General features: G+C 37.9%; 1 protein-coding gene across 3 annotated transcripts in view; it reads left to right on the top strand.

Moving 5' to 3' along the window:
• USP32 (ubiquitin specific peptidase 32) overlaps positions 1-13,722 on the top strand; it is a 197,571-nt gene that overhangs the window by 100,546 nt on the left and 83,303 nt on the right. For all 3 annotated transcript variants that reach the window (XM_082679093.1, XM_082679092.1, XM_082679091.1), the window contains exons 4-5: positions 3,636-3,754; positions 9,890-10,049. In XM_082679093.1, the coding sequence (XP_082535219.1) occupies positions 3,636-3,754; positions 9,890-10,049 (279 nt within the window). The remainder of the gene's footprint in view (positions 1-3,635; positions 3,755-9,889; positions 10,050-13,722) is intronic.

Raw genomic sequence — 13,722 nt, 5'->3', positions numbered from 1 at the left:
AAAACCAAACAAATTTTGTATGTACGTACAGGAGCCCCATAAAAATATGAAACCCAAAGGGCAGCCAGGTAATTGAGGCTTATATAACATTCTGAGCTAAGGAAAGGGATAGGGATCTGAGGGTACAAGAGGAAGGGAGTCCATTCACAGGAAGGCAGAGATGTTTGGAGAACAAAGGTTGCCCTGTTATACTAGTTTCTTAGGTAAAAAAGTATCTCTGATAACAACTCTCTTTCCGGTATAGGCCTTTTTTCCAATGTAAATTTAGGCTGTTGATGGGGAGGTAATGAGCATTTCTGAATCTGCTGGGTTTTGATTGCCTTTAAGCTCAAAATAATTGTCAAGCCAAAGTGACGTATTTGGGGGCAACAAATTCTGCTCTCCTCCAACAGATACATGCTACCACATAGATGAACCTGAAAACGTTATGCTAAGTGATAAATGCCAGTCAAAATAGAACACATATTATGTGGTTCCAATCATATGACATGTCCAGATTAGGCAAATTTATAGAGACAGAATATAGATTAGTGGTTGCCAGAGGCTAGGGGGAAAGGGAAATGGAGAGCTTACTGCCAATGAGTATGGGGGTTTCTTTTGGGTGAAAATGTTCTGTAATTAGATAGTGGTGATGATTGCACAGCTGTGTAAATATATTAAAAAACACTGAATTGCACACTTTAAAAGAGTGAATTTTATGGAACGTGCCTTATATCTTAGTAAAGCTGATTTTTAAAAAGTAATTCTGAATACATAGATTTAGCAATCTATTCTTGCCTTACTTCACAAATACAACCAGAAGTTCACTTGATAATACTTTATACAAATTCTTGGTAAAAGGTTTAATTATTTATCATGGTTTTACTTTTAACTTCAGAGATGAATTTTATTAGGTGAATTACGTAAGCCCAGAAGAGGATGGCACCTTTAAGTTCTACTAAGCAGGGAAATTTTATGTTACAATGAGACGGCATCATTTACCCTCTAAATATGAAAGGGAAGACAACCTTAGTTGATCATTCATTGTCCATCTGTGTTACCTAGGATATGCATTTATTTACTTAATTTTTAATTCATTCATTTGATTACTTATAATGTCTTATGTTTCCTCATTCTTTTCTTTGAGCTCCCCCAAGGCAAATCTGCTCTTAACAAGAATATTAGTAAACAATGTAAATTTTATTGAAAATTTTCCAGGGGAGATGAGAGGGAAATGTCAGATGACAGTTAAAATTTAAGTGACAGCATGGGAGGACTCAGCTAGAATTGCTCTATCTCTGACACTCTGACCCCAATGTCTGGCACATCGTAGGAATTCAGTAGTATAATTTGACTATTATCATAATTAATGATTCTCAGAGCAAAACATGGGAGAAAGACCAAGAGCAAAAAAGCTAGCTTGACCAATTACTATATGTATGACTCTGGGCCTCTTCCTTGAACTTCTGAGCCCCTGTTTTTCATCAATACAAGGATGAAAGCGACATCCACCAAAATCTTTCATTGTAAAACTCAGAAGAAAAAATGTATGTAAAGCACCTGGCAAGTATCAAGAACTAGCGGGCAATCAATAAATTGTTAACTTTTACTGTTTTCTCAAAGTGATTGTTTATATACACACATATGTACCTACAGTTAAACATGTGAAAAACATTGAGGCCAAAATAAACTTTCAAAGAAGAAAAAAAAAAGAAGAAAATTTTCCAGGGGGAGTTTAGGAAGGTGTTTATATTAAAGAGTATGACGTTTTGCTCTAAAAATCCCTAGAATTTTACCCTTGCCCACTGGATGCTGGTCTTTCTCTCTTCTTTCTTCCTTTTCTAAGCTGCCCTCTTACTTCTTCTAAATCTCTCAGAATCTTCTTTCTCATTTCTGAATTTAGACTGTTGTTCTTCAGCTGTTTCCTTTTTTACAGTTTTGCTGAGGTATAATTGATATACAATAAAATGTACATATTTAAAGAGTGTACATTTTGATGTTTTCAGATATGTATATATCCACATTATCACAATCAAGATAATGAACATATCCCTAAACCCAATTTTATGTATTGGAATTTAACTGAGATCCTGATTTTTTCAAATTAACATCCCTCTACCAACAAACACATACTCTGGCTCCAGGTAGCCAATAAATAAAAATAACCAATTTGAGGGTCATAAACACATATATTTAAAATTTTAAATCATTTTTATTATACAATTGTATTAGTTTCCTAGGGCAGCTGTAGCAAAGTACCACAAACTGGGTGGCTCAAAACAACAGAAATTTATTATCTCACAGTCTGGAGGCTAGAAGTCCAAAATTAAGATGTTAGCAGGGCCTTACTCCCTCTGAAATCTACAGGAAGGAATCCTTCTTTTTACCTAACTTCTGGTGGTAGCCCTCAATCCTTGGTATTCCTTGGCTTGCAGTTGCATCACTCCAATCTGTTTCCATCTCATCATGTGGCTTTCTTCCCACTGTTTCTGTCTTGTCTTCTTATAATTAATCATATTGGGTTAAGACCCACCCTAATGACCTCATCTTAACTTGATTATATCTGCAGAGACCCTGTTTCAAATAAGGTCACAATCATGGGTACTGAGGTTAAGACTTCAACATCTTTTGGAGCGGGGGAATATAATTTAACCCATAACAGATGGTCAGAGGCTTCTAGCAAATATTCCCCTTAAGAGAATCAGCCATGACATGTGGGAGGGCAGTTCAACTCATAACAGTAATATTTCAAACATACATGTAGTATGTACTTCCACCCAGCTTTATTATTTCTTACCATTGTGTCATATTTGTCCCAGAACTTGTTTTTTAAGAAATAAAAGATTATAGCCAAGGTGAGGCTCTTTCTCAGTATCCCTCCATATTCCCATCCACATTCTTCCCTTGACAGAAGTAACCACTCTCATGAAATTGGTGATCTTTCATTCCTCATGCAGGTCTTTATACATTTATGACATTTGTATGTATCCTTAAACATATCTTCAACTGTTTTACAGGTTTAAAACTTTTAAAATAGATAGTATACTATACAGGTTTTGCAATTTGCTTTTTCCCCTGAATATTATTGATATTTACCCATGTGGAAACACTTAGTTCCTTTATTCTAACGGCTATATAGTATTTCATTGTGTGTGTGTGTCTCAGGTTACCTATTTTTTTTGTTGATGGACATTTATCTTTTCTTTCCTAAATTTTGCTATTACAAAGAATACTTCAGTGTATGTTGTACCTTATGCATGTATGTATGAGAGTTTCTCACAAGTGGAGGTAGAGTTGCCTAGAAATTGAATTTCTAGCATAAATATTCATCTTTACTAGATTTTGGCAAGGTGTTCTCTGAAGTGTTACAGTAATCTATACTCATTAACAGTATATAAGAGTTCCTGTTTATCCCAGTTTATTGCTAACACTTGGTATTGTCACACCCAAACATTTTTGCAAATTTGGTATTTGAAAAGATACCACATTCCTGTTTTAATTAGCATTGTTTTTTTAAGGAATAAATTAAATTATATATTTATAAAGTGCTTGGCACTAGTAATCACTCAATAATTGTTACCTATCTCTTCCCTCCCTACTTCCACCAGAGTACGTTTAATCTATGATAAAATTACTTTATTCTTTCTTTCTCCTAGACATTTTTAGTCTTTTTGCAAGTGAATCCGGGAGCTATGTTATACGGGAAGAAATGGAAAGAATGCTCCATGTGGTGGATGGTAAAGTCCCAGATACACTCAGGAAGTGTTTCTCAGAGGTATATTTAAAGATTTACATTTCATCCCTCCCTGTGGACAAAGTATTAACTCTTAGTTGTATAATGAATTTAGCTGTGATGAATAGATGTTTATGTGTAGCATATTCTTGACATTTTTCTATTTAATGTTTGATGCTTTAACGATTTGTGTGCTATGCTCGAAGGTGCATGACACTACTGCTGTGTTTGTGAATCTGAAAATTCCCAATTCCCAATAAAGGCAACTGTCTATACTTAACGGTATAATGAAACATACTCCTCCACTGTCACACCAGCACACATACAGACACACACACAGGTGATCCTGCAGAAACAGCATTGCTTAGGTTGTGGTGCTCATTGCTTTTCATCATGAGCATGTAGATATATCACTCACTGGCCTTGAGCCATAGGTGACCTCTATGATCCATCAATGCCTATTTTATCATTTATTTTACTTAATTGATTTGCATAGTGAAATATTTGGGTTTTAAAAATTTGTCATTTTCCTGTTTTCATAAATAATATATTTTCATTGTAAAAAAACTTTAACAACAGAAAATGTGTATCTTTAACAGAGAAAATTCTTTTATTTCTTTTCAGAGGTCTGCTAATATGGGAAAAGTCCCAAGAGATGGCAGAGTAAAGTCCTTTTACAAGTTTCTGATTCTTTCCTGCAGCACTCAGTGCTGTATGATTTCTTATGGGTGACTATTTGACCCACTTCCATTTCACTTTCACTGCTCTTGGTTTTATTCAGAGAGTTTTAATTCAATTTAGTTTAGTCACCTTCCTAACTATATAAGCATTGATTGTTAATACCCCAGCCATATGTGGTTCTTTTTTTTTTAATATAAATTTATTTTATTTATTCATTTATTCTGGCTGTGTTGGGTCTTCGTTGCTGTGCGTGCGCTTTCTCTAGTTGCAGCGAGCGGGGGGCTACTCTTCCGTGCAGTGCGTGGGCTTCTCATTGTGGTGGCTTCTCTCATTGTGGAGCACAGGCTCTAGGCACACGGGCTTCAGTAGTTGCGGCATGCAGGCTCAGTAGTTGTGGCTCACAGGCTCTAGAGCACAGGCTCAGTAGTTGTGGCTCACGGGCTTAGTTGCTCTGCAGCATGTGGGATCTTCCCGGACCAGGGATCGAACCCATGTCCCCTGCATTGGCAGACGGATTCTCAACCACTGCGCCACCAGGGGAGCCCATGTGTGTGGTTCTTATATCTCTTTGGACTCTCTGGCTTTACCTTTAGCTTTTCATCACTCTGGCTTTAAGTTTCCTCTGTGTTGATAGCACCTGGAGATTTCCCTTTCTTGCTTTTGAGCTTGGCTAAGCAGTTTTTGGTAGTAGTTATGGTGTTACATTTTACTAAACATTTCTGTGTGTTTGGTGCAGAAGGATTGTCCTCCTGCATTTTTGGTTCTTACTTATTGACTGGAAGTTGCTGTGATGGTATTTCAGTACCTCAAGACAAACTAGATCATTTTTTTTTCCCCTAATAAAATTTGCTGACCAGAAAAAAAAACTGATCTCATCTTTACAGGCCTGATTACTTGAATTTTTCACAGAGATGTTAAGTGCTTGCTCATTTCTGGGGAGAATTATATATATATATATATATTTTTTTTAATATTTTATTTGTTTATTTTGCCATGTTGGGTCTTAGTTGCGGCATGCGGGATCTTTTGTTGAGGCATGCGGGCTTCTCTCTAGTTGTGGTGTGAGGGTTTTCTCTCTCTAGTTGTGGCACGCAGGCTCCAGGGCACGTGGGCTCTGTAGTTTGTGGCACACGGCCTCTAGATGAGACGTGCAGCCTTAGTTGCCCCGTGGCATGTGGGGTCTTAGTTCCCTGACCAAGGATTGAACGGGTATCCCCTGCATTGGAAGGTGGATTCTTTACCACTGGATACCAGGGAAGTTCCTATTTTTTTTCATTTTAATAAGGTTTATGCAGACATTACCATTTTATAGATGGGGATTAAATGTGGTTAGCCACCCAGTTCTCTTATAATTTAGGCACAATAGCAGGTACATATATTAGATAATAATTAGTGCTATAGGGAAAAATAAAGTAGACTACAGGGCATAGGTGGTGATGGAGAGGAGGTAGCCAAGTGTAGGTATTTTGTATAGTATAGTTAGGAGAGGCTTATCAGAGAAAGTGACATTTGAACAAAGAATTTTAAGGAAGTGAGAGAGAAAACCCACGCGGATATCTAAGGAAAGCATTTTTCATGAAGAGAATATAGCAAAAGCCCTCAGGGGAAGTATGCTTGACTTGTTCAAGGAACAAGAAGAGGTCAATTTAGCTGGAATGGAATGAGCAAGGGAATAGTAGGAAATGAAGCTACAGAGGTTGGGGGACGGGGTGGGATGGGGTAGGGAGATTACACATGGCCCTGTAGGACAGTGTGAGTTCTTCAGCTTTCACCCTGAGTGAGACAGAAATCTTTCGAGGTATTTGAGCAGGAAAATATATGAGTTTTTTTTGCTGTTGTTTAATTACTTTTTTTTTTTTTTTTGGCTGCGTTAGGTCTTCGTTGCTGTGCGCGGGCTTTCTCTAGTTGCAGCGAGCAAAGGCTACTCTTTGTCGCGATGCATGGGCTTCTGATTGTGGTGGCTTCTCTTGTTGCGGAGCACAGGCTCTAGGGCGCACAGGCTTCAGTAGTTGTGGCTCGCGGACTCTAGAACACAGGCTCAGTAGTTGTGAAACATGCACTTAGTTGCTCCGCAGCATGTGGAATCTTCCTGGACCAGGGCTCGAACCCGTGTCCCCTGCATTGGCAGGTGGATTCTTAACCACTGCACCACCAGGGAAGTCCTGATTACATTTTAAACGTCATCATTTTGGCTCTTATGTAGAAAGTACACTGAACAGAGTCTGATTAAGGTATCTGAATAATCCAGGGAAGAGGTCATGGTGTAACAGTGAGGTGATGAGACTTTTCAGATTCTGCATTTATTTTGAAGGTGGAGTTGACAGGACCATTTCTTGTATTGATGATGGGCTGTGAGTGAAAGAGAAAAGGATGATTAAGGTGTTTCGCTTGATTTAGTAAATGAATGGAGTTGCCATTAACTGAGCTGGCTAACGCTATAGGAGAGGGAAGTTGGAGGTTTCAAAAGCAAGAGAAGTTTAAGACATAATTAGAGAATCATATTAGACATTCGGGTGGAGTGGTAACTGTGCTTTTTGACATATAAGTTGGAGTTCAGAGGAAAGGATTTGTTGGCTTATAGATGTGGATGAGGTCATCTAGGAGTGAATTAAGATAGAAAATGGATTGGAAGACTGAGTCCTGTACTCTGACGTATGGCGAGATGATGAAGAATCAAAACAGGAGCCTAAGGAATAGCTTGTGAGGAGGAACGAAAGAGAATGGTGTCCTAGAAGCCAAGAGATAAAAATGTTTCAAGAGGAAGGAGTATTTAACTACATCAAATAAGCTGAAAGATCAAGTGAGTTGTCCTTTGATCACTGAGAAGTGATCATTAGATTTGACAACGTGAAGTGTAGGTGATTGGTGTAGGTCCTGTGGAGTTAAAAAATCACTGGAGTCAGGATACTAGAAGGAGTGTGCTCATAAGAGGAAATTGTGACAGGGAAAGTGGAATGCTTAAAATTGCATTTATTGGAAAGGGAATGGATTTATAATAAAAATATCAATATAAGACTATGGTAATAAATGGTTGGGTTAGTCTTGTATGAAGGACAAGACCTATGGAAGAGGGAGGATCAAAGAAATGAGAGGCCTAGGTTTTGGGATACTCGTGTATAGCTGTTTAAATCATTAGGTACTCAAGGTTGATTTTAAAAAAAACAAAAAAACAAGACTGTAAATGGGCTAATTTTACCTAATTCAACTATTTGATGTATTTATCTGCTGTAATTTCTGAGTAATGTGTGTGATGTGATCCAGATCCTTGCTTTTCAAGTTACCATGTTTCAGTAACTTGAAATGAAGGAAATCCATATAGGACTTATATTGTTTTTTTCTTACTGAATTTTTTTGGTTGTTGATTCTCAAGGTGGAAATTCGTATTTTACATTGTTCTTCAAAGATGTATCAGTTTCAGAAGTTTGTTTATTTTTATTTTTTTTTTGCGGTACGCGGACCTCTCACTGTTGTGGCCTCTCCCGTTGCGGAGCACAGGCTCCGGATGCGCAGGCTCAGCGGCCACGGCTCACGGGCCTAGCCGCTCCGCAGCATGTGGGATCTTCCCGGACCGGGGCACGAACCCGTGTCCCCTGCATCGGCAGGCGGACTCTCAAACACTGCGCCACCAGGGAAGCCCAAGTCTGTTTATTTTTAGTTGCCTTTTATAGTACTGGAAAATTTTTTTTCTAGACTGCTATTATGACAGTTTATAAAAGGAGACTTCCCCTTTACTTCCCTTATTTAGAGCCATGATTCAAAAACATAAAAAGTCAGGTTTGGCAGATGGAATTTTGGTGCTACCAGTTATATGGAGTGATCCCAATGGGCAAGTGGATTTCAGAGATTGCTTTATATTTCACTAAGTCGGCCAGGCAGCGAAGTGTATAGTTTAGGCACAGAGACTTTGGAGCCTTGACTACCTGGGTTCAATCCTATCTCTGCCACGGTATAACCTTGAATGCATAACTTTTTGGAGCCTCAGTTTTCTCGTGTGTAAAATGGGGATAATAGTATCTCCTATAGAGGGTTGCTTGAGGATTAAATGAATATAAAAATATTTAGAATGGTGCTTAGGGCATTGTAAATACTCAATAAATATTACCTATATGTGAAGGTGGTAGAATAATAGGCAGCTTCTTTCTTTCTTAATGGTACATGAAGGTGCATCTTATAACATCATCTTAGTTTCACTGAAACCATTGAAACTACCACGTTCAACTGAATCTAAGATGCCATCGATTAATAACGTGCGCCTTTATGTATTATAAAGAACAAAAAACCTGCGAGTTACAATTGAAGGGTATTATTGATTTTAAGACTTTTCCCAATGTCATAGATGTTAACTTGTAAAAATTAGTAGACTACAGGGCATAGGTGGTGCCCTTGCATCAGCTTGTAGGGTTTATACTGCAAACCCTCTTTCTAGACTAAATGTAGGGTAGAGAAAGAATATGGCTATGATCCTCTAAACATGTTGGCAATGTCCTCACATCCCTGCAGCAAGTCTGAATGCCATATTCTTCCATGTAGAAAAACAAGACTTCCAATGTTGTCTTGATCGCTTGGATTGCACTGTTAAGTGTTCTGAAACCATGAGGCTTAAGCATGTTGCTATACTTAATAGGATGCTACTAACAATATAGAAATTATTTCTACCATAACTCTTTTAGGTTCTAAGTTAATCCCTTAATATCTCCATCAGGATTAGAGCTGCTAGGCTCCTGAGTGTCATTAGAGCTGCTAGGCTCCTGAGTGTCATTCTTCATTGTATTTCTATGTGGGTTGCTTCTGCCTTTTTTCTCATAGAAACATCTGGCCCTCCCTCTACCTGGGTCCTCTTGTCTTCCAGTCAAAGAGATTGACTTACACAGCCATATGATGTTCTTTCTCAGCCTGGATACTTTTTTTCTCCAGAGATTTAGGAAGACAAATACTTGGAAAGAAAACAAAGAAATAGAAATCTCCTTGCTTCTTTTTGTATTCTAGTTGACTTGTGAATACATGTTTTCAGTGATGTCTTTTGGAGGAGGACTCCTGGATAGATTTTAATTCGCCAATGAAATTTAAAAGAATATTTAAATTCCATACATATTTAATTACAATATGCTAATTCTGACCAATTGAAGTACTGAAGAAGAGGGATGAAGCAAGTGAAAAGTTGGTTTTATTAAATATTGAAAGAAATTCAGTTTACTGATTTCAGGATATACCTTAGCAAATAAAATGTGACTTATTAGTAGAAATGCACTGCTTTAATGAATTGATGAAATAATTTGCAATTAGCATATAGATTTTATGCAAATGAAAGTTCTGAAGTACAATTATATTTGAAAAATTTTATTTCCAGGTATATAGCCTATAGTGATATTTAGATAATTCTTCCTTTATAGATAGTAGAAGGGTAAATGTCAATTAAATGCAAATTTCAAGTTGTATAAGTTCCAAGTAGGTACCTTAAAATTTGACTAAACCTATGTTTTCTTGTTTTAATTTTAGGGCGAAAAGGTAAACTATGAAAAGTTTAGAAATTGGCTTCTTCTAAACAAAGATGCTTTTACCTTCTCTCGTTGGCTACTGTCTGGAGGTGTATATGTGACCCTCACTGATGATAGTGATACTCCCACTTTCTACCAAACTCTGGCTGGAGTCACACATTGTAAGTAATGGCATTTCATTGTGTTCTGTTCACTTTTTAATACAATTGCCTGGTAATACGAGAAAATGAGAATTTGCCTTTTATCAGTGGGTTTTTTCTTCCAAAGTATAGTAAAATGGAATACTGGAGGCTTGAGTACATAGCTGAAAAGGAAAACTCTCTTTTTTGTCTACTCACTGAATACTTTTGTACTCCAAATGTGTGGGGTATTTTTTTTTCCCCCACACCAAGCAATTCTCCAGTGCTCTATGGATACCAACTGGGTGTCCTGCATCTCAGTTCAGTCTGACACTGTCTACCTGGGGTTAGCACAGACCCCACAGTTTTAGGGCTCAGTCTCGAAAGACTGACCCTCTGCTCCCCACTTCAGACGCCAAGTCCAGATTGTGACCTGTGCTTCTGACCAACCACCTATAAATGAGACTTCCCATGACCCCCTCCTTGGGTTTGGTAATTTACTAGAACAGTTCACAGAACTTCAGGAAACAGTTACATTTACTGATTCATTATATAATAAAGGATATGTTGAAGGATACAGATGAACAGATACATAGGGCAGGATCTGGAAGGGCCCCAAACACAGGAACTTCTGTCCCTGTGGAGCTGTGATGCCCCAATTCTTCTGGCATGTAGATGTGTTTACCAGTCTAGAAGCCCTCCAGACCCTGTGCTTTGGGGATTTTTGTGCAGGCTTATTACATAAGTATGCCTGATTATTAACTACATTCTAGTTCATCTTCCCTCTCCAGAGAATGGGAATGGGGCTGAAAGTTCCGAGTTTCTAATTATGGCTTGGTCTTTCTAGTGACCAGACCCTTTCTAAGAGCTTACCAAAAGTCATCTCAGACATTAAAACAAAAGATTCCTATCACCCAGAAAATTGCGAGGAATTTAGGAGCTCTGTGTCAGAGATTCCTATCACTCAGGAAATTACAGGAATTTGGTCAAAGACCAAATATTAGCAGGAACCAGGGTCAATATTACTATTTCACAATAGCCCTCTACTAATTGTCCTTAACCAAGCTGTATTAGTTTCCTAGAGCAGCTGTAACAAATTACTACAATCTGTAAACTGAAAAAACAGAAATCTATTCTCTCACAGTTCTGGAAGCTGAAATCAAAGTGTTAACAGAGCCTTGTTCCTCCTGAAGGCCCTAGGGAAGAATCTTTCCTTGTCTCTCCCAGCTTCTGGTGACCCCAGGCTTTGCTTGGCCTGTAGCAGCCTCCGTCTTCCCATGGCCTTCTCTCTGTGTGTGTCTATGTCCTCTCCTCTTCTTTTAAGCACACCAGTCATTGGATTTAGGGCCCAGTCTATATTCAGGATGATTTTAACTCGAGGGCCTTAATTCATTACATCAGCAAAGACCCTATTTCCAATAAGGTCACATTCTGTGATAGCAGGTGATAATGAATTTTTGAGGGACAGTATTTAGTCCTCCACAACACAGGCCTAAGTGTTAACTTCTACTGTTCTTCTTTCCTGTGGTTACAAAATTGTACCTACACTGGGCTTTTGCTTATGCTACTCCTTAACACTAGAATGAATGCCTTTCCCTTTTATTCTCCCTATAAACCTTAGTCATCTTTGAAGACTTAAATCACATGCTGCTTGGTTTTCATAAAACATTTTCTTGCCTTCCTGTGAGAAATCATCTCTCCTTCCTCTGAACTCTCATAACACCATTTTTGTACCCTTCTTGAATGAACTTATCACTTTTGTCCTTGTATTATAATTATTTATAGCATTCCATTTATTTGTACATGTCATCTCTCTTAAATCATAGAGTCTGTATTATTTTTCTATTCACCCTGTGTCAAGCCTTAAATAAGTATTTGTTGACTGAGTAGAGGACCTTGGGTATCAAGTGCTATTTGTATCTATTTGTTCATATAATTTATGAGTTGGCTACTAGTTATACACCAGCTACTTTCCCCCTCATTTTCATTCCATTGTCACCAGAAGTTCTGACAGATAAATTCTGGCATGAATAGGCAATGAATTTGATGTTCCTACTTTTCAGTGCCCCCGCCTGAATATATATATATATATATTTTTGAGAAATAATACTCATGTGGTATTTAGGAGTTCTTCGGACTGAGTCAGACACTCTAGCCCTGCTACTTATTATTCATGTAGCTGCGGGAAATTTAATCTCTATGAACTTCTTTTTTCATCTGGAAAACAGGGATAATGATACAACTGTACCTCATAGATATGTTGTAAGGAGTGTGGGGAAGGAAAAGTATTTTCCTCTACTTATCTTGGTTTCATTGGGTGGGGCCCTTTAAATTAGACTAACAAAGATAACAAGAAAAAAACATAAGCTTACTTTGTTACTATTGATACTTAACTTACTTATGTACCAGAACTTTCAGTGATGAGTAACTCAAAGGGGTGGTTATAGCTTGAGCTTATATAGCATCTTAGCAAAGAGCAATAATTTTATGGAGATGTGACAAGACAAAAGAAAAGGACTTTGAGCTGCTAGGGATGGCATATTGTGGGAAGGCAAATACATGGAGGAACTGTTGATTGATATGGCTGGTTAATAAGGTTTGTTATGTAGATTCTTTCCTTTGGTGCTATCTCCAGGTTGATAAGTATCTAGAGTGGTCTCTGTTGATTAACTTCTTCCTGGTAGAAGGGCAGGTAAGACATCTTTATAAATTAGGCTAATAGGGGGAGCTGGAGAGCTTTTTTTTTTGTATCAGCTTCTTCTCAATTGCCTTCAACTCAAAATAACCCTTATGCTAAAGTGGCATGTTTGGGGTGGTATATGGTGCTACCCTTCAGGAATACATGAGATAGTACCTTTTTTAAGGGACTCAGCATTATGCCTGGTATAGAACAGGTAGGTGCTTTACAATGAATATGCATCCTCTTTTTTTTTTTTTTTGGCTGGGCCCTGCGTGCGCTGCATGAGGGAACTTAGTTCCCTGACCAGGGATCAAACCCGTGCCCCCTGCAGTGGAAGCATGGAGTGCTAACCACTGGATCATCAAGGAATTCCCTGCATCCTTTTGTATTAGTGAACACTTGGCTTGGGAATGTCAGTGAGCTTCATCCCACTTTCTCCAGAGAGTAATTGTTTTGGGAGCAAGCAGTTTTCTAAGAGAGGACTGTAGATCAGTACAAAAATTAACTCATCCATGTCTGTGGGAAGAAAGTGTTTTTCTTACCAGTTTGCTTTCTTTTATTTTAGAATTTATAAAAATAAAGAACAAAAATAAACTAGTACAACAGACAACTCATTTGCTGCTGGCTTCAGCAAATGGCTCCTTTCTCAGTGGGCTTTCCTATGAAAGCATTATGACAAAGTCAGAATTACTGCTAAATTTCTTACAGAAATTCTGACATGGGTAGGTTTACATTCTGATGTCTGTGATTTATCGTATTATTTATAAATTCTCAGCTTCTGTGGATGTCTTTGCAGGCTCTTTCACTCAAAGAATATTTGGTACATTGAACTTTTCAAATAATGTGTCAGGAATGTGGAAACAAGGGATAAAAATAGAGAATGTTATTAACTGATTTATAACTAAACAGAAAATATTTATTTTAAAGCATCACTGACTCCATTTAAATTTGTGTAATGACCCAAGGTATCTAGGAAACAAAAAGGAGTTATAATTTTTCACTTGTAAATAACATTTATGTTAGAGTGCAGATGCC

The sequence above is a fragment of the Grampus griseus genome, assembly GCF_964374135.1.
Source record: "Grampus griseus genome assembly, chromosome: 20".
Classification (NCBI taxonomy): domain Eukaryota; kingdom Metazoa; phylum Chordata; class Mammalia; order Artiodactyla; family Delphinidae; genus Grampus; species Grampus griseus.
Note: the sequence above shows the minus strand (reverse complement) of the source record. Positions and strands in the feature narration are given on the sequence as shown.